Below are 26255 nucleotides of genomic sequence, written 5' to 3'. Positions count from 1 at the left end.
GTGGTGTCCAGACTCCTCAGTGCCTGGTAAAAGCCCAGAGTGTGGGCGTCCCCTGGGGTGGAGCTCTGAGCTCAGGGGCTCCAACTTGTCCCACCGACAACGCTCCCACAGGAAGGGTTTGTGTAAATAAGAATTTTTTTTTTTTGCTTGTCTTCTACAAATAAATTAAGAAACAAACTAGAAAACTGTCCACACCCATTGCAGCCTTTGGGTGTGGGATGTGCCCTGTCCCTGCAGGGCCAAAAGGGTCCATCGTTCGCTCCCATCTCGGAGCAGTCCTGGCCCAGGCTGGAGGCAGGAGGCAAGCTGTGACCTCTTGGCAGGCTCAGTCCTGCAGCTGCCCCAAGCAGCCAGACTGTCCCTGGGGCTCATCCAGGCCCGAGTGCTGGCTGGGAGGGGCGGTGTCTGGCAGATCTTGGCATGGAGGAGAAGGGCTGCAGGGCCTCTCGGGGGAGGGACTGGCCAAGTAGGCATTCACCAGCTGCATGATCTCTTCCACCTAAGAGAGGGCAGAGGGCAGTGGGCAGCAGGGGCCACTGGGTTCTCTCCTCCTCCACCCAGGCTCCGGCCTCTGCAACCTTCCCTTGCTCGGCCCCATTTTCTCTCCCGCCTGCTTCTTTCTGTCCGGCACCCTGAGGTTACTCTCCACTCCAGGCTTTTGCTCCTACACTTCCCTCTGCCCTGCCTGCGGTTCCCCGGATCTTCCTAGGGCTCAGACTTTGTAAGCCTCTTTGAGTCCTTCCCCACACCCCTTAGGCTACGGCCCTTGCACTAACAGGACTCTATTGGAGCATTTGCCATTGCCTTAAGCAGCCTTGGATTCCCCACCCTCATCTGCCCTCCTTGCACTTGGCTTTGCTAGAGCCCAGCGCTGAGAGCTGTACCTGGCCCATGCCTGGTGTGCAGTAAGTCTTTCTTGATACCCCTTCTTTTCCCTCCTCCTTCTACTTACCTGGGGACTCTGAAGGAGGAGCTGGCTCTCTCCCACCCTCATGGCCAGAGTGTGGGGGCCCATTAGCTGGCAGGCGGCCACGTGGCCATAGCTGACACTGTGGATGGGTTCTGTCTCACCTGGCCGGGAGAGGGACATGGCCTTGGCTCCCAGGCCCAGGCATAGCTTCTGTGGAGCACCCCCACCAGGCTCCTGCAGATGGACAGACAGAGTCAGGGTGGAACCAGGGCCCCCTGCAGCACTGTCTGTGGTTCTGGGAGATGGCTGAGCAGGGACCTTCCCGACCCCTCTAGGATTCACAGGCCAGGTGTGGAGGGGGCTACAGCTCCAGCAGGCCAAGGGGCTGGTGACTCCTGGGGTTTGAGATGGGTAGCTAGCTGTTCTGGGCCCAGGGAATGAAGTAGCCCACAGCAGAGGCGGGCCTGTGGCTCTGGGGCAAAGGTGTGGGGCTTGGGCCGCCAGAGTCCCCTTCTCCCTTCTCCCCCTCACCGTGCTCAGCTCCAGAACGTCATACCGAGCAGCGCCGAACCCCGGACACTGCGCCGCCAGAGCCAGGTAGGCAGCCATGGCCTCAGCTCGGCCCATGCCCCGTAGCCGCTTCCAGCCGCCCAGCACGGCCGCCGCCGTGCCGGCGCCGCCTCCTCCCTCGCGGGCCGCGCTTCTCGCCGGACGGCCCGCCCCGCCGCGCCGGGCCCGCTCCGCCCGCCTCTTGGCCAGGCTCGGGCTCCACAGTGCCCCGGCCAGCAGGGCGGCGGAGGGCGGCGGCCTGGGGAGCGGGCGGGGCGGGTCTGCACGGGGCGGCGCGGTGGGGGGCGGCAGCAGGCGGTCCAGGCGCGGAAGGGGCGCCCGCGGGGAGAAGTCCCGGTGCAGGCTCTGCAGGCGCAGCGCCGCCAGGGCGCGCAGGGTGTCGTCGGGCGGGGGCGGCCGTCCGCGCAGCAGCAGAGCGTGAGCCTGCGGGGAGGCACCGGCGTTAGGGCACGGGCTGCGGCTGCAAGGTCGCAGCCGGGAAAACCCCACCGGCAGTGGCACCTTGGGGAGGGGGTCTGGGTTCCAGGACCAGAAAAGAGGTGGTTCGGACTTGGGAAGGGGCGGGGCGGGGGAGATCCTCACCTGCTCAAAGAGGAAAGGCAGTTCGTGGCCGTCCGGGGACAGCCCCTCGGGGTGCAGCGGGCCGTGAAGACGCAGACACAGTCTACACCCGGAGTCCGGCGCGTCCTCCAGCCCGGCGTCCTCCGCCGCCAAACTGCAGGAGGGGAAAAGGCGAGGGGCGCTGGAGCAGCAGAACCCCCACTACCCCCTCCCCGCGCCCCCAGGGCCGCTCCGCGGAGGGGGCGTGGCCATATGCTGGGGGCGGGGCCTTATGCTAGGGGTGGAGCGGGGCACAGGTGCCCAGGAGGTCCGACGCACCTCCGTGTGCAGGACAAGTGGCAAAGGCTCCACGAACGTCTGCTTAGGGAGTGACTGTGGCTGAGAAGTAGAGGGGCTAATAGACAACGGGGCTGGGGCTGGACATTTACTTCTCAAACCTGGTGAGCACGTCGGCCACTAGGGTCCCTCCAGCCAGGGCTCGCTCCTGGGCACCTCGCTGTTCGTACAGTGCAAATGCGTTGCGGCTCCGGGCCAAGCCCAGTCGCCCCACCAGCTCCCGAGCCACCTAGAAAGGAAGCGGGTGGTGGTGGTGGTGGTGGAGGGGGAAGTCAGGCCCCCCAGGCCCCGGGGAAAGCCAGGATCCTGGGAGGGGTTGGCCGGCGAGGGCTCTGATCCCCTCCCTTACCAAAACAGTGAATCAGACCTGGCGCAAATCGAGAGCCAGGAATTGGGCACGAGGAGTTGGAAGAAGGGGCTAGGGGTGCGAGGGTCTTTCCCTGACCTCACCTCGCCCGCTGTGGTGTGGGAGTCGATGGCCACTGGGCAGGCACCAGCCCCTGGGCAATGCACGGTGCACAGCAGCTCCTGCCGTCGGCTCAGCGCCGAAATCTCTGCCAGCGACGGCACCAGCTCTCGGCCACGAGTCCGACTCAAGGCTTTCCGGATGAAGCGCGCGTATTCCGCCAGTTCCGAGTCCGGGAGCGCCTGCTCTGTCCTGGGTGAGGAGGAACCCCGAGGTCGGTGCTCCGAATGCCGCCTTTCTTGCATTACAGTTTCCTTCGTCTCTTGCTGGCTCTCCCCACCCCTCCAACTCAAGTTCCTTGAAGGTAGTGCCCGGCTGGTCTAAATCTGTGTTACTCTGTAAGTCCTTCGACAGGTAGCGCCCTCCCGCGGGCTCCGGAAATCTCGGTGACTGCAATCTGAAATCCTGCCCTATGTTGCTGCTGCGAAGGGCTCTGGTGCTGGCCTGCATCAGCCCAAGGGAAAGCAGCCTTTTTATAATTTCCCTGCCCAAAGGGGGTGTCTTACTGCAATGCATCCTCTCCCAAGTGGGGTATAATCTTGAATTCCCACAAGGGCATTGTACATATTAGCAGCAGCCCTGGCCCTGCGCAAAGGCAGTCACTCCTCTGGATCTGGAGTCAGCATCCATAAAACCCTCTACAAGCCCCTCCCAGCTCTGCAGCTCCCTTGCTTTGACTTTTCCCACCCCCTTACCTCTCCAGATGTCCCAGGAGGTGCCCCCGTACGGCTCCCCCAGGCCGGAAGGTGCAGCTCATACAGGTAAGAAGCTGCCAGTACCGCAGGGCTGCAGGGTCTTGGGTGGCTGGCAGTCCTGGGGGCCCCGTGGGGCCTGAGGTCTGCTTAGCCAGCTGTAGGAAGAGTTCGTCGCGGAGTGCAGGCAGGTCCCGGCAGGTCTGGAGCACACCCTGCATCAGGGGCCCGGGGCGCCGCGCCCCTTCCAGCGCCTGCAGTGCCAGGAACAGCCGGACTGCCTCCTCGCGCAAGGGTGCGTAGCCAGGACCTGTGGGAGGGTGGGGGTGGAGGGACGGTTTGGAGAGGGGACACAGAGCTGCGCCCTGGGAGGAAGGCATACACCAGGGGAATACAAAGGAAGGGGGAGGTGGCGAGGGGGAGGGGGTACAAGGACAGGAAGAGTGAAGGGAAAGCAATGGTCCCAAAGTTTCAACACCTGCCTCCCAGGAGTCCCCTCTCCCTGTCCTGCTAAGCCCAAACTTGGAGTTAGGAAGGTAGATAGGCTGAAAGACCCAGGCTCAAACTCCAGCTTCAGTAACCGGCTACTGACGGTCGTCACCAGGGGCCAGAAGACAGGCTGGGCTGGCATGAGAAAACCAGGACTCTCTCTCCAGCTCATCTCAACCCTCTAGCTCTAGGGCCTGGGTCCATGACTACACCCTTTAGGGGAGAAGTCCAGCCGGATGAGACCAACACATTCTTCTCCCAGAGTAGCGGCTCTTCCACCGCGTGAAAAGGTAACATAACACGGTCTTCCGAGTGGAATGAAAAACTAGAAAAGGGTGGTCTAGCAGTTCAGCTGCCGATTAGGACCCCCACACCCCAGGGCCTGGGTTCTGGACCCAGCTCCAGCTCCTGAGTCCAGCTTCCTGCTAAAGCAGACGCTGGGAGACAGCGGTGGCGGGGAGGGGGGAATGGCTCAAGGACTTGGGAACCTGCCAGTCACGAGGGAGGTTGCATTCCTAGGTTCCTGGCTCTCAGCTTGGACCTGGCCAAACCCCAGACATGCAGACATTTGGAGAGTGAACCAGCAGACGGGAGCTATACTCCCTCTCTCTCTCTCCTTCCTTCAAATCAATATAAATTTTTTTAAATAGAAGAGAAGGTATAACAACCTAGAATGAGGCCCACAGAGAAGGTGGCCAGAAGAGCCTCCCCCCCTTTTTCCTGTGTGGGCTTCCCTCCCCTCCACCCTGGCCAACTCCGTTTCACCTTCATGCCTTGAAAAGCAAGGAGCTGGCTGGGGAGACCCCTGCCTGTGGAAGCACTCAGGTTCTTACCTTCACTTCATCCCAACCAGGGGACCACTCACCTGGGGCGCTGCCTCCGTAGGGCAGGGGCAGCAGTGGGGCATACAGGGCCCCGCTGGTGTGCCTCAGGATGGGGTTCCGGTGGTAAATGAGGGCCACTGCCTCCGGGTCTCCACAGCTCTCCTGGAGGCGAGAGGCAGGATCACCAGGCTGGGCCAGGGAGCGCCCTAGGGGTCCATCACCCCCTTGACTGTCTAAGGACCTCCACCTCACCTGTATGTCCCTGAGCAGTAGCTGTGTGGGGGTCTCCAGCGGGGCCTTGGAAGCGATCACTTCCCGCAATGCCGCCCCCCAGCGCTCGGCCTCGGCTTGGCGCGGGGAACAGAGGCGGACGCTGTGCTTCCGACCAGACACAGTCACGGACCACAGACCTGCGGGACAGAGAGGCCACGGAAGGCGGCCGTCAGGACCGGCTGAGCTCCCTGCCGGGAAGGCAGGGGAGCTGTGAGAGGTCTTACCAGTTTCCTTGGGCCTGCGCTCCGGGCCGGTCACTGAGCACAGACTGGTAAGCACCAGGCTCCCGAGGCGCCGCGCCCCCTTCCCGCTGCTGCTGAACTGGTCCAGAGAGTCCCGCGTGAGCACGAACCAAGCCCGGCGCGGGGGCAGCCATGGCCGCACTCCTCCCCCACGGGGCTCGCGGTACAGCCAGCCTGGGGGGACGAGACGGAGGGGGTGGGGGGTCAGCAGAGGAGGCAGGGTCCCCTGCAGGGGTGGTGCGGAGGGCCTCCAGAGGGCATTGGGTGGGGCACCCACCTTTCACAACGACGTCGGGGTCGTCTTCCGGCAGCCCCTTCTCCGGGATGAGGCTCCACGTCTCCTCCCAGCTCTGCAGCCTGGGCCAGAGGGGAGGGAGGGTTGGGCAAGGCTGCAGGGCCTCCCCTCTGCCTCCAGGGGGCTCCTCAGTGAGGGCTCCCCAGACTGCCAGGGGTGCCTGTTTCCAAGCGGGACACCCCTCCTCCAGGCTGTGGGAACTGCCGGGCCATTCTGACCTCGTACCAGAAATAGCTGGGACCCCCCCCCTCCCTCCCCGCGCCCCCGGCCGGACCGCCCCCCGGGACCCCGGCCAAACCACAGCGTCCGGCGTAGGGCCTCTCCCTTATTGCACAACAGTCCGCGCGCGAGGGAAGACAGCGAGGTTGGGGGTCTTGGGAACGGCCGGGTTCTGAGACTACGGGATGCAGGGGCGGTGCTCACCTGTCGGAGATCTGCCCGCTCCTGGCTGGCTGAGTCAGCGTCACGTCCAGGGAACCCTGGAGACACAAGCGGAAGTCTTCAGGATCAGAGCCCTCCCTGCGTGATGCCCTTGGCTTCTGCCCCCAGGGCTGCGCCGCTCAAGGGATCGAGGAAGGAGTCGAGGAGTGGGGTCGCAACTAGGGCAGAGCGAGCTGGAGGCCCTCGGGGCTCGCCCCGCCCACCGGTCTCCATAGAACAAGCTCGGAGCTCCGCAGAGGCTGGAGCTAAGGCGCCAAGGCTGGTGCAGCGTCTCCGTTAAGCTTTAAAGATGCAATGGGGCAGAGTAGGGTGGAAAGAGCACTGTGCAGGGAGCCAGGAGACTGGGGTTCTATACCAGCCGAAGCATGCGCAGGCTCACTGGACCCCTGGGACAAGTCCCCTCCTGATTCTGGGCCTTCCTTTGAACAGCGAGAGGTGGCTGGGTTGTGTCACACACACACACACACACATTTTTCTTTTATCCACTCTGCCTTGCTGGCCAGGGGAGGGTCAGTGGTGGGCACGGGGACGAGGGGGCCTTTTCAGGACAGGGCTTTGTCCAGGAGCTTACGGCTTCCCACAGCCACCCCTGAGACGCAGCGTTGGGCAGAGAGCCTGCCCCTTCGCTGGGGTCAGAGAAGGCCAGGCCAGGCTGAAGAACGGCACTCACTCAGACAAGGCATTTTCTCCTCCTCTCCCACCCAACTTGAACTACACACTGGGCTCTGAAAGAGGCTGCGAACCCAACCGTGGACTGAGCCAGGCAGGAACTGGGCCATCCTCCCATTGCGCCCAGACTGCTAGAGCCAGGAGGGGGGAGGGGGGCCAGGGACACCTGTCCCCAAGCTCCAGGGAGGGGGGTGGAGGTGGGGCACGACGGAGGCCATGGTGTGATTGACAGAGCTGGAAGCCTGGGGACGCCTGGGTCCTGCTCCTTCCCTGGGCGCCCATCCCGTTCATTTCGGCAAAGTCTGAGCAGGGCTCTCCGAAATGCCCCTACGGAGGCAGGTACTGACCACCCCCAGACCAACTGCCCTAATCGCAGTCCCCTGCTCCCCCCTCCTCCCCTCTATATTTATCTGCCCTCAGCCTCGCCAGGTGCTGGCTCCAGCCCCAGCAGCGGCGAAGCCCGCCCCACCCGGGCACGGAGCCACCAGGCCTGCTGGGGACCCCTGAGCGGAGGATGGGAGCCCGACTTGGGCCACAGCACAGGGGAGTCTGGGCAGCCTGCGCAGGGGCATGAGAGTGGAGTCAGGGCATGGAGGTCCCTCACACCAGCCGTGCCTCGGTTTCCCCACATGGAGATCCAATCAGACCAGGCAGCTGGCAGACTGCCATGGCCTGAGATTTCCCGGGAGCCTCACCAGGGAAGGCCGAGAGTTCTGTCCTGACCCGCCGGGTACTGATGAAAGGTCTTCAACGAGCCACGGCCCCCAGCTCCCTCTCCGTGGAGTCCCTGCCACGGATCCCAGTCCTACGAAGCCTTCTCCCCCTCGCCCAGGTCCCTGCGGTGGGAGCTCCGGCATCTGGCCCCAGCGCACATGAACTGGGAGCGGAAAGGACCCAGGCGTTCGAGCCGCCTAGCCGGCCTCGCCACATTCCTTGGCGCTGGCGGAGGCGGAAGGAGACGGGATGGGACGCGAGCCCGACGGGGAAGGGAGAGGCAGGGCCAGGTCGGGCCACGCGTGACGCCTCCCCTGCCTCAGGGCCCCCAGCAGGTGGACAGCGCCCAGCGTGCTGCGCGAGGCCCACAGGCGCATCCGGAGCCGGGCTTGCTGCAGCCGCTCCCGGGGGCTCTGACCCCTGGGCAAGAAGCTCCCCTCACGACCCCAGTTTGCCAAGAGCCGGATCCAGCATGACGGCCGCTTGTAGTGAGAGATCGAGATCAGGGGACTTACCCTCCCGCCGCCCGCTGGACTCGGGGTCCGCAGCTCAAAGGTCTCTTCGTCCTCGTCCCCGTCCCCGTCCCCGCTAAGCTCGCCGTCTCCGTAGTCCCGGTGCAGAAGAGTAAAGCCCCGACGGCAGCAGAGGAGCCACCACAAACCCCCGGGGAGAGGCATCCGGGCGGGCAGCCAGGGGATGGGGGCGCCCGACCACTGCGGCCGAACAGCAGGGGGTCGGAGAAACTGGCGGGGCTCCGACCTGAGCGGGGAGACGAGGCGGGAGAAGGGGGGGCGGACGGTGAGGAGGCAGTGTCCGTCGCTGGGGTGGAAGGGGACGTTGCCTAGAGCCTGCGGGGGGCTCAATGTCTTGGGCCCCCGTAGGGGGGCGGGGGGGAAAGGCACCCAGAGCCTGGGCCGGGGGGGGGGGGGGAGGAGAGAGCAATGTCCGGAGCTGGGAAGTAGTGTCCGTTGTAGTGTCCAGCCCTGTGGGGGGCAGCGTCCGGTGCAATGTCCGAGGTGGGCAGTTGTCCAAGCTCCAGGGAGGGTCGTGTCCGGTAGGGCGTCCGGTGGCCGGGGCCCGGGCCGCGCGCGCTGCGCTCCCTGCAGCCCCGGGACTGGCGCGCTGGGGGCGCGAGCGCAGCGCCGGGACCCCGCCTCCCCAGCCCCCTCCTCCTGGCAAACCCCCCCGCGCCCCCCCGCCGCCGATTCCCTCTTCTTTCTCTCCTCCCTTCTTTACAGGGCAGGGTCCAGGTTTCGTCACGGCCTCCTCTGCCCAATCCTTGTGCCTGGCGCCGGGCGCGGCCGCCAATCAAACGGCTAAAACCGCGGCGGGTTGCATCATGTGCCCCTGGCTTGGTGACAGCGGACAGGGGCGGGGGAATTGGGAGGGAGGGGGCGGTGCGAGGCTGGCCACGCCCCCGCCCCCGAGGTCGGACGCGGGGTGCTAGTGACGTCACGGAAGCCCGCCCTCCTGCTCTCGCTTTAACTCTAGGCACCTCCACCAACGAATTAACCCTTTTGAGGAGCTCGGGAGAAAGAGCGGAGCGTGGAGGAAGGCCCGGGTGCTGCCCTCTGCACCCCGGCCTCGTCGCGGGGTCCCTGGGAAGGCGGAGAGCCTCAGCTCCCCGGAAGGTGCCCAGACTTGCGCGGGACGCAGCCCTACCCCTGGGGTCAAGGAGCCCCGCCGCTCGGGCCCAGCCACCTCCTATTAGAGCTGAAAAAAGCTGAGGCAGGGACTCCAGGGAGGCGCAGAGCGAGGCGGGAAATAAAATCGAATCTAGAGCGCACCGCTCCCCCTGAGCTCACGTAGGGAGTGCTCGGAGTTCCAGGGAATTCTCCGGTCTCGGGCCGGCGTGGGGCGAATATCCTGCGGCTCTGGGTAAGAAAGGGTTAACCGAGGCGCTGGACGAGCGGGGCGGGGTCAGGGCGACCCGGGGCGCGCGCGCGCGGTGCTGACTCAGCGGCGGTTCCCGAGGTCTCGGGCGGAGGGCTCCAGGTCAGCCCCCAGCGGCTGGCGCGCAAGACCCTCTTCGCTGGGTCTTCCCCTGGCCCCTCGGAGCCGCGGCGCTGGGTCTGTGCCGCCGGGGACTCCTGGAAGGACGGCTCGCTTCGGGCCAGGCGGGGCGCGACAGGGCGGAGACTTGAGGCCAGCGCCTCCCTGGAGACCTCCCCGCCACGCCACACCCTTCTCGCCCCTCGACTCCGCGCTGGTGCGCTGGGGACAGCTTTGCTCACCGGATGTTAAGCTGCGAGAACTGTCGCTTGTGAACCCCGTCCTGCCTGTTGTGATTGTGTAAAACAAAGACCAGGGATTGACGCCACCGCCTGTGCGCCCTCGCCCCCGACTAGAGCGGCCTGTACTAAGACGTCCTGGGGATGGAGACACCGCAACCACAAGCTCCCTTCCCCGTCGGGATCCCGGGAGGGCAGTTCTCTCTGAAGTCTAACCTCTCTCCTCCCCGGAGAGCTCAGGGCATTTCCTCCGACCGCATCCTCAGGGCCGCCGGAGAGCAGCGTGCCCACCCCACCTCCATCCCCACCCCCATAAGCCGCCCTTTGGAAATTTGCAAATTGCAATTCCCTCCTTGGTTTCTTTCTCCGAGGGTGAAAAAGTCTGACTCAACTTGAAGCACGACTTTTTTTTTTTCCTCTCTGCAGCCCAGAATTTTAGAAGGGATTGTAAAGTGGTAATTAATCCAAACGCCCACTCTAAACCGGCGTCTCCTGCCCCTATCGCCACGCCCCCACCTGGCACGGGCGCACGCATGGCCTCGGCCTCGGCCTGAAGGCTCCCAGAGCCGGAACTCGGTGCGCGCTAAGGCAGCCATTACTGGACAGGGCCCTCTCCCTGCCTTCCCGCAGTTTCCAGAGGCACCGCTGCCCCTCCACGCCGCGCCTCGGGTGGCAGAGGCTGCGGCCGGTGGAGGCGGTGTCAGTGCCTACGGCTTCATCGGCCTCTAACACCCACCCGCCCCCACCCCCCCGCCACGGGCTCGACGAGCAGGGAGGGGATGGGGAGGGCGAAACCCACCTGCTCTGCCCGGCTACAAATCACCTCCAAGACGGGGGTTCCAAAAATAGTAACGCTTGATGGGTTGCATCTGGTTTCCGTGTTATCAATTTTAATGTGGCAAGGCACAGAAGACGCCTTCCCATGGGGTCCCTGCCTTTCTCTTAGGGCTCCCCCGCCTCTCTCCCACTCCCCTCCCTCCGCCCCGCCCCCCACCCCCCTGCATTCGCAGCCCTAGTGGTCCCAAGAGAGGCTGTGTGGGTCTCGGTGGGGGCAGAGCAGGAAGAAAGGCGGGGCCGGCGGGGGCAGCGGCTGCGGGCACGAGGCCCTGGGCCGCAGCCCCACCGCGCAGCAACCTCCGCAGGTCCTGGCGGAAACGCAGGCCCAGAAAGGCGTAGAGCACGGGATTGAGGCCGCAGCGGGCCAAGGCCAAGCCGCCGGTGACCAGCAGCGCCAGATCCTTGCGCTTGCTGGCAGGGCAGCTCCGCTCACGCGCGGCCAGGAAATCGGCGGTGTCCAGCAACAGGGCGAGGCTATAGGGCAGCTGCAGCACCACGAAGGCGGCCACCAGGGCCACCACGACGCGCAGCGCGCGCCGGCGCTCGGGCCCCCTGGCGGCCAGCAGCGTGCGGCCCAGGAGCGCGTAGCAGGCCGCCATGACGCCCAGCGGCAGCGCGAAGCCCAGGGCCACCTGCGCCACGGCGCTGGCCCCCTTCACTGTCTGCGCGAGGCCCTCGGGGAAGATGAGGCGACAGCGCCGCTGGCCTTCCCGCTGCCCGTCGCGGCTGAAGAGGAGCGAGGGCAGCGCCAGGAGAAGCGCCAGCAGCCACACGATGACTGTGACCAAGTGCGCACGGCCCGGCGCGGAGGGCCGCGGCCCAGCTGGAAGCGCCCTCGCGATGGCCACGTAGCGGTCCGCGCTGATGCAGGCCAGGAAGAGGAAGCCGGCGTGGAAGGAGGCCCGAGTAGAGGCCGGAGATGGCGCGGCAGGTCGTACTTCCGAGATTCCAGCCCTGAAGAACCCCCACCGCGGCGAAGGGCAGGGTCAAGGCCAGCAGGAGGTCGGCCAGGGCCAGCTGCAGCAGGTGGGCGGAGGTGGGCGAGCGGGTGGTACGTCGGGCCGCCAGGTGGGTGGCCAGGACCAGGCCGTTGCCAGCCAGACCCAGCGCAGCCACGGTCAGGGAGACGCTGGGCTGGAAGGCCCGACTGAAGGCCTGGACGTCGGCCTTGTAGCAGAGTTCCGGCAGTGGCTCGGCGGAGTAGGCTTCATCCTCCTCTCCGGAGTAGGGGCCCCAGGAAGCCTGGGGGCGGTCAAAATGAGAGGAGGGGCCCTATGAGACCTCTTCCCGCACACCTCCTCCCCCGACACGTGCCTGCTGCGCCCGGGGCTCCCGCGGGGCCAGGGTGCAGCCGAGTCCCGGGCGAACACGTAAACTCACTACTCTTCTCAGTACACCCGCAGCAGGTCTTGCATTCCTGCCTCTGCTTTCGGCTTCCTGGGTGACCCTGAGCTCCTTGCTGAACCTCCGCTACCTAATGCGTGATGTCCCCATGAGAAGTCCTGACCGGCCAGCCTACCTGGCAACGCTTGCTGCGTGGACTGTGAAATATGGAAGATAAGGGATGCGAGGCATCTGTGCTCCCGTAGGCTGACCAGTTGCATTATTAATAAATCTTGAAGCGCCTGGCCCGCTCTCTCTCTCTCTGCAGCGCCCTCTCCTGGACAGACGCCCGGATGCAGGCTCTGCCTGGGACTTGGACCCTGAACTTGGCAGCCTGGTGTAGACTGGCTTTCTGTCTCCTTTCCCTTCCTCCTACCCAGCCTGCTTCTACCTCCAAAACAGACACACGGAGCCCCTCAAGCCACGGGGGTCTCGGGGCTGGGGCTCAGTGTGAGTTCAACCGCACTTCCCCCAGCCTCCCGCCCCTGCCCCACCATCTGGAGGGTGGCATCCCGCCCAGGTCTCAGGATGGCAGAGACCTGTGGCCAGGTGGGGGAACCCCATCCCTCCCTCCGCCCCTGCCCTCCGAGTCACCCTTCTCCCCCTCCCTGGCCCCACTCCCACCTGCTCTGTGGGCTCCGTCCCCATCTCTGGCTACAAGGTTTCTGAGGTAGAGCTGCAGGGGCTAGAAGTTAAATAACCAGTCAGTGGGACAGGAAGGAAGGGGCGGGGAGAGGGGCTAAGAGGGAGGCGAGCATTCGGGTCTGTGGGCTCACTTTCCTATTCTACTGCCCCTGAGAGATTTTCTCGAAGAAGAGATAGGATCTTTTAAAAGCTGTCATTTGCTAGCTAGCTGTGCGATCTTAAGATTTTTTTTTAACCTCTCTGAACCTCAGGTTGTTTTTTAAGAGGTCTCTAATTATTTGAAAGGCAGAGTTAGAGAGAGAGCACGCGCGCTCTTCCATCCGCTGGTTCACTCCCCAGAAGCCGCAGTGGCGGGAGCTGCGCCCCAGGTTTCTCTGCAGAGCGGAGTAGGGCGACAGTGCTGACTCCACAGCGCTAGGAGCGCTCATCCGCGGATTCTTTGACAGATCCTTCGCCCAGCTCCAGCTTCTCCCTGCCTCACCGCTTTCCTGGGCTGCTTCAGGGTCCCCAGAGCCTGGCGTTGCGCGGCGTGGTTCGCCGGCGGCGGCGGCGGGCGCTCGCCACCCCCGCCCTCTCGCCGCGGGGCTGAGGCGCGCGCTCGCGCGGGGTCCGGGAGGACGCGCGCGCGGAGAGGGAGGCTGGGGAAGGGGGAGGTGAGAGGAGAGAGGGTGGAAAGGAGAGGAGAGAAGAGCGGAGAACCGGGAAGAGAGAGAGAGAGCTGGGGGGGCAGAGGGAGAGAGGGAGGTGGGAGAGGCGGCGGCGGCGGGAGAGGCGGCGCGAACCCCACGAGCCGGAGCGGCGCGGCGCGGCGCGGAGCGGGGCTCGGGAGCCGCCGCCGGGGACCGCCAGCCCTGCAGCATGCATCTCGGGCTCCTCTGTGTCCTCGCCGCCGTCTCGGGAGTCCAGGGCTGGGGCTACTGTGAGTGCTGGACTCGGAGGCAGGTGGGGTCGGGCGCGCGAGCCCAGCGCCCGTAGGGCGGGGTCCCGCACCGCATTGCGGCGGGGTGGTCGCCGGCCCTTCCCAGGCGGCGCGCGCCGGCCGGCTCCCACCCTCCCGGGCCTCTCCCCCGCGCTCCGCATTGCAGCTCCGAGGCTGCCGCGCACGGCCCGGAGCGGGGCCGGCCCCGAGCGGAGGACGGGAGTCGCTCTGGGCAGGGCTTTGGGGCTGGGGTGCAGACGCCGGCCGCCGCCTGGGCTCGCTTGGGCGTCAAGTGGGGTCAAAGATGTTGCCAGAGGACGGGACTGGACTTTGGAGCTGGCCCGGGGGCTGGGGCTTGTGGCTGGGATCCAAGCTGACCGGGGCTGGGGCTGGCCGCGGGGAGCCGGTGACAGTGGGTGCCGGCCAGGACTGGGGTTCGGAGAGGGTTCTGAATCTGGGGTTGGTGCAGGTTTGAGGGGAGGGGCTGATGGGTGGGCTTAGGGCTAAGGCTGGGGCCGCCTTCGGTGCTGGAGATGCTGGGGTTGGAGGCTGTGTCTGGGGATCACGAATCAGGGCAGCTCCCTGGCTAGGAGAGAGGTTGGCATTAGACCCCCGGGCTGGCCCGAGGTGCCCCCGGGGAGCTGAAGGCAGCGCCCCCACCCCCAGCGTGCAGCTGCTGAGTGGACTAGGGCTGGGTCTGCCGCGGGGGCGGGCGCTGGCTGACGGGGCCGCCTCCCCTCCCCAGACGGCTGCGACGAGGAGCTGGTGGGGCCCTTGTATGCGCGTTCGCTGGGCGCCTCCTCCTACTACGGGCTCTTCACGGCGCCGCGCTTCGCCCGGCTGCACGGTGAGCGCCGCCCCGCGGCCGGGTGGGGCCCACCCGGGGCTGGGGGAGAGGGCTCCGCTGGTGCAAGCCGTGCCCCTTCTGTAGGCATAAGTGGATGGTCGCCGCGGATCGGGGATCCGAACCCATGGCTCCAGATAGACTTAATGAAGAAGCACCGGATCCGAGCCGTGGCCACCCAGGGCTCCTTCAATTCTTGGGACTGGGTCACACGCTACATGCTGCTCTACGGTGACCGCGTGGACAGCTGGACACCCTTCTACCAGCGGGGGCACAACGCGGTACTCCCGGCGCCCGGGCACGCGCACTTGGGGAGCCTCCTTGGCTCTGGGCCCAAGGCTGGGCACTAGCCTGAGGGGAGGGGGTTGGGGCGGTACTGAGGGCACAGGAGAGGGAGTAGCGCCTCCTTCCCAGAGGGACCCTCAGCTCTCCGTGTGTGCTGGACACTCTCAGCTCACAGGGTTTTTAAGACACCTTGGGTGAAATCTGGGAGGGCTTCCTGGAGGAGACGGCGTGTGCTCTGCACTTTGGGGAAATAACAGGATGGTGGGAGAGCACACTCTAGGCTGGGGAAACCGAGACCGCTGTGTTCGCTTTCCGTAAGTCTGAGCAGCCGAGGGCGGGGCCGCGGCCGCTACTCTCTGCCTCTCCCCCACCCCCGCAGACCTTCTTCGGGAACGTGAATGAGTCCGCGGTGGTGCGCCACGACCTGCACTACCACTTCACCGCGCGCTACATCCGCATCGTGCCGCTGGCCTGGAACCCACGCGGCAAGATCGGCCTGAGGCTCGGCCTCTACGGCTGCCCTTACAGTGAGCGGAGCGGAGGGCGCGGGCTGGGGGCGCGCGGGCTGGGGGCGCACGGGCTCCCCGGCCCCGGCCCACCGCTGCCCCTCGCGCAGAGGCCGACGTGCTGTACTTCGACGGCGACGACGCCATCTCCTACCGCTTCCCGCGGGGCGTCAGCCGGAGCCTGTGGGACGTGTTTGCGTTCAGCTTCAAGACGGAGGAGAAGGACGGGCTCCTGCTGCACGCCGAGGGCGCCCAGGGCGACTACGTGACGCTGGAGCTGCAGGGGGCGCACCTGCTGCTGCACATGAGCTTGGGTGAGCCGGGGCCCCCCCACGCGCCCACCCGACCAGTCCCCTCCCCTTCGCCGGTGGCACTGATGGCGGGTGCTGCCAGCAAAGCAGGGCTGGGCGGTGGCCTTGGCGGAGTGACCTTGGCCGAGGCGCTCCTCCAGCCCCAGTCCGCTCCCTGTCACCCCCCAACACACACACACGCACACGCACACGCACACGCACGCACGGGATGGTTACCATGCTGGATCTCCTTGGCTTCTCCTACGCCCCGCGTGATGGGGGAGAAGCAGCTTTAGGGAAACAGAGACTCAGGTCAAAGGTGACCCCTGCATGCCCCCCTCCGGTCGGTCGCCCACCTGCCCCGCCGGCCCAAGGCCTTAGGGCCCGGGCTCCCTGGGGTTCCCCCGCGACATCTCGCTCGCCCCGCCCCCCACTCAGGCAGCAGCCCCATCCAGCCGCGGCCCGGCCACACCACGGTGAGCGCCGGCGGCGTCCTCAACGACCAGCACTGGCACTACGTGCGCCTGGACCGCTTTGGCCGCGATGCCAATCTCACGCTGGACGGCTACGTGCAGCGCTTCGTGCTCAACGGCGACTTCGAGATGCTGAACCTGGACACGGAGGTGAGCGGTGTGTGCGCGGGGCGGGGGGCGCAAGCCTCCTCCCGGAGGTAAGAGCTCGCTCTCCGGGTCCGGAATCTCCAAGCAGCTCTTGGCACACTTGGCTGCTGCCCCGCAAGCCGGCGGGTTCCCACGGATGTTGTTGGTACGCAGACTCCCGGGCGCCACCCTGAGATGGATTCTGCAAATCCAAACTCGGGGGACCGGGCAAGGTAGACGTGTCCCCCTAGGTCCTCCTCGCACAGTTCCCATCCACCGTGGGAATCCCAGACGGGGGCACTGCCCTGCCCAGGACCCTGCGACCGCCCCCAGGGGGAGTCCGGGCTGGGCCTCCAGCCTGGCCAGGCGTGCATGCGCGCGCGCGGGGGGGGGGGGTGCACGGCGCCTCACTGCGCCCCCCCTCCCGCCCCGCAGATGTTCGTGGGGGGCCTGGTGGGCGCGGCGCAGAAGAACCTGGCCTACCGGCACAACTTCCGCGGCTGCATGGAAAACGTCATCTTCAACCGCGTCAACATCGCCGACCTGGCCGTGCGGCGCCACTCGCGCATCACCTTCGAGGCCAGTGCGCTGGGGGATCGGGGTGGGGGGACGGGACCCCAAAGCAATAGCCAGGCACCCCTCCACACACACACACCAGTTATGAGGCGGTGGTAGGGTCCAGTCACCTCCCTGGCTAGCAGCCGAGGACGCTGGGGGCGAGGGGCAGGGCGCGCAGACCCGGAGGCTCGAGGCCCGCCATGCTGCTGAGCGAAGGCCCGTGGAAGCCCTTGGGGGGGGGGGCACGTTTCTGAAGCCCCCCACCCCCACCCCAGCCGCCTGCGCGAATGTCGGGACGGGAAGAGAAGGAAGTGTAGACGGCGCATAGGAGCGATGGCGGACTCCACAAGCCTGGACATGGTTGGAGGTCCCAGCCTCGCCAACTCCGGGGTCGTCGCGCCGCGTGGAAGTGGAGCCCCCGGCCGAGGCGGGCTCAGGGGCGCTGACGCGGCCCCGTCTCTCCCCTAGGGTAAGGTGGCCTTCCGGTGCCTGGACCCCGTGCCGCACCCCATCAACTTTGGAGGCCCCCACAACTTCGTGCAGGTGCCCGGGTTCCCGCGCCGCGGCCGCCTCGCCGTCTCCTTCCGCTTCCGCACGTGGGACCTCACGGGGCTGCTGCTTTTCTCCCGCCTGGGGGACGGGCTGGGCCACGTGGAGCTGATGCTGAGCGAAGGGCAGGTCAACGTGTCGGTGGCGCAGCCTGGCCGCAAGAAGCTGCAGTTCGCTGCCGGTGAGGGGCGGCAGGCGGGGACCCTGCAGGCCGGGTGAGGGCGGGACAGGCGGGGCTGGAGGTGCCCCACACACACCGTGCTGGGAACGGGGCGTGGCTGGAGGCAGAGCTGGGGGGCGGGGAGCCCCTGCTGGGGTTGTGCCGAGGGAAGAGACGGCCCCATCCGGTGTGAGACGCCGCCCCACGCGCTGCGGCTGCCCCGCCTGCGCCCTCCTTACCCCGCCCTTGCTCCTGCAGGGTACCGGCTGAATGACGGCTTTTGGCACGAAGTGAACTTCGTGGCACAGGAGAACCACGCAGTCATCAGCATCGACGACGTGGAGGGCGCGGAGGTCAGGGTCTCCTACCCACTGCTGATCCGCACAGGGACCTCCTACTTTTTTGGGGGTGAGTACGGACCCACTTGGGCTGGGGGGGAAGGCCCCATGTGTGTCCACCTGGATGGGGCCACCGCAGGAGCTCCGTAAGGGCCAGCCTTCTCTCACCACTGGGGCCTCGGGCGCGAAAGCTCACTCCCTAGTCTGCACTGTGCTCCCAGTGCCCCTTTCTTCCCCGGAGGAGGGTCTCTCGGGTCTCCCCGGGGGACGGCCTCACAGGGTGGTTGCTCCAGGTTGTCCCAAGCCGGCCGGTCGGTGGGGCTGCCACTCCAACCAGACGGCCTTCCACGGCTGCATGGAGCTGCTCAAGGTGGATGGGCAGCTGGTCAACCTGACCCTGGTGGAGTTCCGGCGGCTCGGCTACTACGCCGAGGTCCTCTTTGACACGTGTGGCATCACCGACAGGTATTCAGAGCCCTCTCCCTCACAGGGGACGCCCCCCAAAGCCCCCTTCCGCGGGCTCCCAGCGGGAGTGCCTCTCCCAGCTCCTGTCTCTTCCCTTGGACTCTGGAAACCAAGCACCTGCTTGGTCCTAGAGGGAGGCATGTGGATGTGGGTGGGTGGGGGTAGAATAAGGCACTTTTTGCTCTTTTGGGGAAGGGGGAATGGCAGTACTTGAGCTGCGGGACTGCCCAGTGCTCCCGCGCCTGGCCATATGCCTGGTTAGCGAGATCAGGTGTGTCTCCCAGGGTTCCGGTGCCTCCAGGGGCTGGGGGTGAAACATTCCCCAGCTGCCCGTCAGCGTCCACCCCTGGGTGCTGACCCCTTGCCTAGGTGCCACCCTAACATGTGTGAGCATGACGGGCGCTGCTACCAGTCCTGGGACGACTTCATCTGCTACTGCGAGCTGACAGGCTACAAGGGGGAGACCTGCCACCAGCGTAAGCGGTTGGGGACCGGGAGGCTGCTGGCAGTATGTGGGGGGGTGAGGCCTGGGGACCGCCCTCCTGGCCCCCTAACCCCGGGACTGCCTTCTCCCTGCCGCGCTGCCCACCAGCTTTGTATAAGGAATCGTGCGAGGCGTATCGGCTCAGCGGGAAGACTTCTGGAAACTTCACCATTGACCCTGATGGCAGCGGCCCCCTGAAGCCATTTGTAGTGTACTGTGATATCCGAGGTCAGTCCCTCTGACGGGTGGCTGGCGAGGGGCAGCAGACCTGGCGCCCGGGGGTGGGGGCAGTGAGGCGAACCTCAGCGGGGGAAGGGGACACTAGGGACTTGTTGTCTGGCCTTGTGGCTAGACTCCAACTTCCCAGCCTGTTCCAGCTGTCCCGTCAGCAGCCTCCAAAGCAGAGGGTAGGCCTGGGCTGGACGGGGCTGCTGGCCGCATTTCCTGGCTCTGGACAGCAGCAGTGGGGGCGGGGCGGGCAGGGAGACGGGTGGAGAAAGCCCGGTGAACAGCCAAAGTTCTGTGCCCCCCCCCACCTCCCCCAGAGAACCGAGCGTGGACAGTTGTGCGGCACGACAGGCTATGGACGACGCGGGTGACAGGTTCCAGCATGGAGCGGCCCTTCCTGGGGGCTGTGCAGTACTGGAACGCGTCCTGGGAGGAAGTCAGTGCCCTGGCCAACGCTTCCCAGCACTGTGAACAGTGGATCGAGTTCTCCTGCTACAATTCCCGCCTGCTCAACACGGGAGGTTAGGGCTGGGGGCAGGGAAGGCGAGTGGTGGCGGCCTGGCCTGGGAGGAGGTTCCCATGGGACCCCGGGGCGGGAGGAGCCTGCAGGCTGATGGAGGCACAGGGCCTGGAAGCTGCGTGCCCCCCTCCCCCAGGAGGCTACCCCTACAGCTTTTGGATCGGCCGAAATGAGGAGCAGCACTTCTACTGGGGAGGCTCACAGCCCGGGATCCAGCGCTGTGCCTGCGGCCTGGACCGGAGCTGTGTGGACCCTGCCCTGCATTGCAACTGCGATGCCGACCAGCCGCAGTGGTGAGGGGGCAGGGCCCGGGGGGGGGGGGCTTCAGGCCTGCAGGGGGAGCTGAGCAGCGGGGGCTGAGCCAGCGCCTCCCAACCCGCCCCTGCAGGAGGACCGACAAGGGACTGCTCACCTTCGTGGACCACCTGCCGGTCACGCAGGTGGTGGTGGGGGACACGAACCGCTCCACTTCCGAGGCTCAGTTCTTCCTGAGGCCCCTGCGTTGCTATGGCGACCGTGAGTGGCAGACCCCGTCTGTGCGCGGCCCCCAAGCCAGCTCTTCGGTTTCCAGAATCCAGGCCACCTGGCCCAGCGAGGGGGGGTATCTTCAGGATGCCCTGGAGGCCACCGCTGCTGTGATCCGACCCTCACTGGCGGGTTGCCCTGTTCAGTCCCGCCTGGGCCACCCCTTAGCTCCCTGACGAGCCCTTGCCACATGCGCTTTTGCAGGAAATTCCTGGAACACCATATCCTTCCACACCGGGGCCGCGCTGCGCTTCCCCCCAATCCGTGCCAACCACAGCCTGGACGTCTCCTTCTACTTCAGGACCTCGGCCCCCTCCGGCGTCTTCCTGGAGAACATGGGGGGCCCCTACTGCCAGTGGCGCCGACCCTACGTGCGGCTGGAGCTCAACAGTGAGCAGGCAGACTCTGGAAGGGAGGCAGCTGTGGGGCGGGGTGGGGGGCAAGAATATATCCCCGGGGATCCCCGGGGAAACTCGGGCTGGGCGGAGGCTGGGCCAGGAGACCGGCATGGACAGGCTTGGCTGGCCCTGAGTTGGGGTCCGAGCTCTGTGCTGTGTGACCGTGGGTGCTCGCTTCGCCTCTCTGGGTCTCAACACCCACCCCATAGGTGCAGATGAGGAAGCTGGGTGCCTGGGGCCCTCCCACTCAGCTGAGCGGTGGGGCTGGGGGCTGCAAGCGTGCCTGGAGCTCAAGGGCCTGAGGCTTTAAGCAGTTTCAAGAGTCTGTCGCAGGCCAAGGTCAAGTTGTAGGAGGAGGGGGCTGGTGGAGGAGCCCCGGAGAGGTGAGGCAGAGGGGCTGCGTCTGGCCAGGGGTGACCTTGCAGGTCTGAGCCCTTTGTGCCCCGCCCCTGCCGCACTGCCCAGCCTCCCGGGACGTGGTCTTTGCCTTTGATGTGGGCAACGGGGACGAGAACCTGACGGTGCACTCGGACGACTTCGAGTTCGATGACGACGAGTGGCACCTGGTCCGTGCTGAAATCAACGTGAAGCAGGCCCGGCTCCGCGTGGATCACCGGCCCTGGGTGCTGCGGCCCATGCCCCCGCAGACCTACATCTGGCTGGAGTACGACCAGCCCCTCTACGTCGGTGAGCCCCGGCCAGAGGTGGGCCCGAGGCTCCCCTGACCTTGCCCTCCCCCTGCCCCAGGGCTGCCCTCTGTGCTCCAGGGCAGGCCGAGACCCCTTCCCTGCCCGACCCGGACCCGTCTGCTCCTCCCAGGATCTGCGGAGCTCAAGAGGCGCCCCTTCGTGGGCTGCTTGAGGGCCATGCGTCTGAACGGGGTGACTCTGAACCTGGAAGGCCGTGCCAATGCCACCGAGGGCACCTCGCCCAACTGCACCGGCCGCTGCTCCCACCCCCGCTTCCCCTGTTTCCATGGAGGCCGCTGCGTGGAGCGCTACAGCTACTACACGTGTGACTGTGACCTCACAGCGTTCGATGGGCCGTACTGCAACCGCGGTCAGTGCTGCTGCTCCTGGGGCACAGCGGGCTGGAGGGAGGGCGGGAGGGCGTAAAGCCAGCGCCAGGGAAAGCTCGGGACGTCCCCGGGCTCCTGAGCTTTGAGCTGGTGGGCGGTCAGACAGTTGAAGGTGCCGGGTCCTCCCTGGTGGGGCTGGCCCAGCTAGCAGGTACACAGAGAGCTCGGAGGCTTCAGGCCAGTACCTTGGCCATGGTCCCACAGGCCCCAAGGCCACAGGTTGCCGCCTTACCTGCCTTTGGTCCTCGGCCTGAGCCCCTCCATGCCATTTCCTGTTGACGGCTGCTGCTCTCCTAAAACCCAGCTCCGCCCTGGCTCTTGGTGAAAACAAACCTAGACATTCAGCGTTGCAAGATTCTGCACGCAGCCCGGACGGCGGGCTCCCTTAGGCTGGCAGGGGTGCGGGGAGGAGTGTGGTGGGCAGGGGAGATGTGGAGGCTTAGGGGCAGCAGACTCGGGCCTTGATTTGCAAGGGTGAGGAATGGCACATACACTGGCTGGGGTCAGCGTGTCAGTCGAATCTTGGCTCTCATTCTGGTGTGCTCTTAGGCGAGTCACTGCCAGTCCCTGAGCCTCAATGTCCCCTTCTGGGGTTGGATTAGATGATCCCTCAAGTTTCCATTCTGTGACCGAGGGTCGCAAGGTGACCCGGAAGTAAATGTAGGGCTGAGATGATGGCCGAGATGGAAGCGGGCGCACATCTGTGTGTGTGTGTGTGTGTGTGTGTGAGAGAGAGAGAGAGAGACAGACAGACAGACAGACTTGGGGACTGAGGCAGCTGGGGGCTCTGACCTCACTGCCTCTGCCCGCAGACATTGGCGGCTTCTTTGAGCCGGGCACCTGGATGCGCTACAACTTGCAGTCGGCCCTGCGCTCTGCGGCCCGCGAGTTCTCCCACATGCTGAGCCGGCCCGTGCCAGGCTATGAGCCTGGCTATGTCCCCGGCTACGACACTCCCGGCTACGTGCCTGGCTACCACGGCCCTGGGTACCGCCTGCCCGAGTACCCCCGGCCTGGCCGGCCCGTGCCCGGCTACCGCGGGCCCGTGTACAACGTCACGGGCGAGGAGGTGTCCTTCAGCTTCAGCACGAGCTCGGCCCCTGCGGTCCTGCTCTACGTCAGCTCCTTCGTGCGGGACTACATGGCCGTGCTCATCAAGGAGGACGGTGAGTGCCCCTCGGGCTCGCCCGCCGCCGCCGCCTACATCTCGCTGACACCAGGCCCCGAGCGCTCCCAGCTCCCACGAGGTGGGGTTGTGGGAGCTGTGAGGAGACCCCACCCTTGGCCTCCCCTCCCGCAGGGACCCTGCAGCTGCGCTATCAGCTGGGCACCAGTCCCTACGTGTACCAGCTGACCACGCGGCCAGTGACCGACGGGCAGCCGCACAGCGTCAACATCACCCGGGTCTACCGCAACCTCTTCATCCAGGTGCGTGCTGGGGGCAGAGGGGCCTCCGGTCACCGGCTCGTGGCCCCCGCGGAAAATGTCAAAGATTGACACCTGCATAGCCACTGCGGTGCATGGAGGACTCCACGTGCTCCGCCTCCTGTGCCCTGCCAGTGCTTCTGTGCTGTGGTGCAGGTCGGCAGAATCAGTGGACCAGCGCCAAGAGTAAAGTGCTTTTCCCGAAGTCAAACCTCTAGTGAGCTGAGCTGCAAAGACAGGACCCAAAACCGGGACTTGCTGTCTCCTCCTCCCCACCCCCTCTTCTTCTTCCTCCTCCTCCTCCTTCATTTATTTAAAAGGCAAAGCGACATGGAGGGGAGACAAAAAGAGAGAGATCTTCCGTTCTCTGGTTCACTCCCCAAAATGGCTAGAGTAGCTAGGCCTGGGCCAAGCTGAAGCCAAGAGCCAAGAATTCTATCCGGGTCTCCCACATGGGTGCAGGGGCCCAAGCACTTGGGTCACCATCTGCTGCCTTCCCAGGTGCACCGACAGGGAGCTGGATCAGAAGCAGAACAGCCAGACTCAAAGCAACACTCTGAGATGGGATGCAAAAATCATGGTTTTTAGAAAAAAAAAATATTTTATTTGAGACAGTTTTCTTATCTGCTGGTTCACATCTCAAATGCCCACAATGACAGAGGAGCAGAATCGGGGAGCTGGGGACTCAAACCCAGGTCTCTCAAGTGGGTGGCAGGAACCCAGTCACCTGAGCTGTCACAGCTGCCCTCCAGGGTGTGCCATCAGCAGGGAGCTGGAGTCAGGAGCCAGAGCCGAGACTCAAACCCAAGCACTCAGATGTGGGAGGTGGGCATCCTAACCATTAGACCCAATGTCTGCCCCCAAACTAGGGTTTCTTTTTTAGTTTTAGTTTTGTTTTTTTTCAACACACCAAGTCCTACATGGTGGCCAGCAGTTGCCCACCTTGGGCAGAGCTAGGATCCACTCACTGACACGCGGGTTGGGAGAGCATGAGAGTTCCTGCGTGGTCTTGGCCGCGTCTGCCTCTGGTTCTCGCCCGGGTCCTCCCTCCATCATCCGCTCTGCCCCCTGCCCCGCAGGTAGACTACTTCTCCATGACAGAACAGAAGTTCTCACTGTTGGTGGACAGCCAGCTGGACTCACCCAAGGCCTTGTATCTCGGGCGCGTGATGGGTGAGCAGGGGCTGGAGGCCCAGGAGCCCAGGGCAGAGCAAAGGCACTGGGAGTGGCCGTGGGGGTGGCAGGAAGGGTGGGTGAGAAGCCCATGGTGGTGGTCCAGCCCTTCTCTCTCTGGGCCCGGCTCTCCCTCAGAGACAGGAGTCATTGACCCAGAGATCCAGCGCTACAACACCCCCGGCTTCTCGGGCTGCCTGTCTGGTGTTCGATTCAACAACGTGGCTCCCCTCAAGACCCACTTCCGCAGCCCTCGGCCCATGACGGCAGAGCTGGCCGAGGCCCTCCGCGTGCAGGGCGAGCTGGCCGAGTCTAACTGTGGGGCCATGCCACGGCTCGTCTCCGAGGTGCCGCCTGAACTCGACCCCTGGTACCTGCCCCCAGGTACGGCCCCGGGACCCAGACAGGTGGGGTGGGAAGCGGTTCTGAGCGCGGGGGTCCTGACTGCTGCTGTCTCCCCCCCAGACTTTCCCTACTACCATGACGACGGCTGGGTGGCCATTCTGCTAGGCTGTGAGTAGCCCCGTCAGCACCCTGAGCTCCACACAGGGCACCCTTGCTACCCTTCCCTGGGGCTGAGGGCTGGCACAGCTGCTGGGTGACTGATGGTCCCAGGAGGAGCCGGGCCACGCTGAGGGTGGTGTGAAATCAAGCTGGACATTTCTTAGTATTGAGGCTGCTATCAATCTAACTGAAGTGTTGAAATGGGACTACAGCTAAGGAAGGAGGAAATGGGGGGGGGGGGGTGCCACAACACCTGCAGGGATAAGGAACTGTGGGGACCACCAGGGATGTAGAAGAGAATACTAGAACTACACGTGAGCAGGGGCTAAGCCAGGAACCCAGAACTAGTACATTTAGGATCGCTTCCTAGTGTGTGTGTGTATGTGTGGGTGGGGGGGGAGGGGCCCCAGGAAGCAGCCCTGAACGCTTCCTTTCCCTCCTTGCAGTCTTGGTGGCCTTCCTGCTGCTGGGACTGGTGGGGATGCTGGTGCTCTTCTATCTGCAGAACCACCGCTACAAGGGCTCCTATCACACCAACGAGCCCAAGGCCACCCACGACTACCATGCTGGTGGCAAACCTCCCCTGCCTGCCACAGGCGCCGCCCAGGCCCCTACCCCTACACCAGCTCCCACCCAAGTTCCGACCCCCGCTCCTGGTCCAGCCCCGGCCCCGGCCCCTGGCCCTCGGGACCAGAACCTACCCCAGATCCTGGAGGAGTCCAGGTCAGAATGAGTCAGAAGGGCTTCGGGGGCCAAGTCCAAGTCCTCGGAATCCCCCAGTCCTCGCCTCTTCCCCACCCCATCAGGGACACTTGGCTCCACGTAGCTGGCTCTGCTTATCCAGACGCCCCTGCTGTCAGGTCTGGTGGGCAGAGCTACAGATGGGACCAAAAGGAGCGGCCGAGCCTCACTGCCTACCCCACCGCGCTGCTTACCCCGGCCTCCCCGGGCCCCTCGGGGCAGGAGAGGCCCTTCCAGCCATCTCTGTCCCAGCTGCTGCCAGGGATTAACAAGAGTTCCAGGGAGAGGAAGCGCCTCCCTCCCCAGACTCTATCAGCAGGGACAGATGTGCGGCTGCAGGGCTGTGCAGGGCAGGGGGAGGAGGCTGCTAATCCTGTCCCCCCAGACTCCCCGCCCTGCCAACCGTCTCCCACCTGCTTCCTCTCAGCCCTGCGAGGGGGGCTTCCCTGCTGTCCCCACCCCCTCGTTCTGTTTTTTGCACAGAGACCGAGAGGCCTCCGTTTAGCACCTTAGTACCTCCGCTGCTTCACCGCTTTAGCCAAAGCCATAAAGAATGCGCGATGTAGAGAAACCAATGCACACCCCGCCTGGCCAGCCTCTGCCGTGCCCCTGCCAAGACGCACAGCCGTGGGGCCTGTCTGGAGGCTCGGCCCCTCCCCAGTGCACGAGGAGCCCTCTTCCCGCTTGTGGACGCTGCTTCGTTCGCCCAGGAGGTCCTATTCTTTATGTATTTATTTGTTGTTAAGTCTGTCTCTAGGGAAACGGTATATATTATTCTAATTTTTTAAATTATTACCTGTTTATATATAAAAGAAAACCCGTCAGCTGTCCTGTCCTGTGCCCAGTCTGTAGCTGGCGTCCCCTGTGTGGGACCTGCCGTGAGTCCTGCTGGTCCCTCACGCCGCTCTGCAGAGCCGTCCAATAAAGCAGAGTGGCAGAGCCCCAGCTGTGTACGGTGCTGGCCCTGTACTTGGGAGAGTGGAACACTTTGAAGGGACTGACCCAAGGGCCCAGGAGTCCCTAGAGGGAGCGCTAGGAATTTGCAGCTCCTGCCAGGGGCCCAGCCCCAGATGTGAGCGGTCAGTGGG

The 26255-nt window shown here is 65.3% G+C and overlaps 3 protein-coding genes across 4 annotated transcripts; 1 reads left to right on the top strand and 2 right to left on the bottom strand.

Moving 5' to 3' along the window:
• On the bottom strand, positions 1 to 8595 carry PLEKHH3 (pleckstrin homology, MyTH4 and FERM domain containing H3). 2 transcript variants are annotated; one of them, XM_062215665.1, is made up of 13 exons: positions 7998 to 8595; positions 6082 to 6137; positions 5641 to 5720; positions 5346 to 5537; positions 5101 to 5258; positions 4890 to 5010; positions 3539 to 3845; positions 2828 to 3035; positions 2479 to 2606; positions 2063 to 2195; positions 1442 to 1903; positions 953 to 1144; positions 1 to 499 (listed from the first exon to the last, which is right to left on the bottom strand). In XM_062215665.1, exons 1-13 carry the CDS (start codon positions 8157 to 8159, stop codon positions 326 to 328), a joined length of 2373 nt encoding a protein of 790 aa, XP_062071649.1. In that variant the 5' UTR covers positions 8160 to 8595; the 3' UTR covers positions 1 to 325. The 2 variants fall into 2 exon arrangements, with proteins under 2 accessions (XP_062071649.1, XP_062071648.1); XM_062215664.1 differs by having other exon boundaries at positions 3 to 499; positions 2470 to 2606.
• A 2130-nt stretch (positions 8596 to 10725) lies between these two features.
• Positions 10726 to 12581, bottom strand: CCR10 (C-C motif chemokine receptor 10). The gene is given in 5 exon segments (XM_062174839.1): positions 10726 to 10742; positions 10745 to 10834; positions 10837 to 11452; positions 11454 to 11792; positions 12558 to 12581. Coding segments are annotated over 5 exon segments (1086 nt in total).
• Positions 12582 to 13436: 855 nt separating this feature from the next.
• CNTNAP1 (contactin associated protein 1) lies at positions 13437 to 26172 on the top strand. Its single transcript, XM_062215912.1, has 24 exons — positions 13437 to 13497; positions 14243 to 14344; positions 14429 to 14622; positions 15006 to 15153; positions 15243 to 15446; positions 15861 to 16045; positions 16457 to 16600; positions 17048 to 17309; positions 17547 to 17696; positions 17920 to 18091; positions 18461 to 18567; positions 18684 to 18803; positions 19121 to 19324; positions 19460 to 19616; positions 19712 to 19839; positions 20053 to 20238; positions 20712 to 20933; positions 21066 to 21305; positions 22137 to 22490; positions 22625 to 22752; positions 23829 to 23922; positions 24061 to 24306; positions 24388 to 24435; positions 24873 to 26172. Exons 1-24 carry the CDS (start codon positions 13437 to 13439, stop codon positions 25157 to 25159), a joined length of 4143 nt encoding a protein of 1380 aa, XP_062071896.1. The 3' UTR covers positions 25160 to 26172.
• The last annotated feature ends 83 nt before the right edge of the window (positions 26173 to 26255 follow it).

Source organism: Lepus europaeus, chromosome 18, assembly GCF_033115175.1.
Source record: "Lepus europaeus isolate LE1 chromosome 18, mLepTim1.pri, whole genome shotgun sequence".
Taxonomy (NCBI): Eukaryota; Metazoa; Chordata; class Mammalia; order Lagomorpha; family Leporidae; genus Lepus; species Lepus europaeus.
This window is presented reverse-complemented; position numbering and strand designations above follow the sequence as displayed.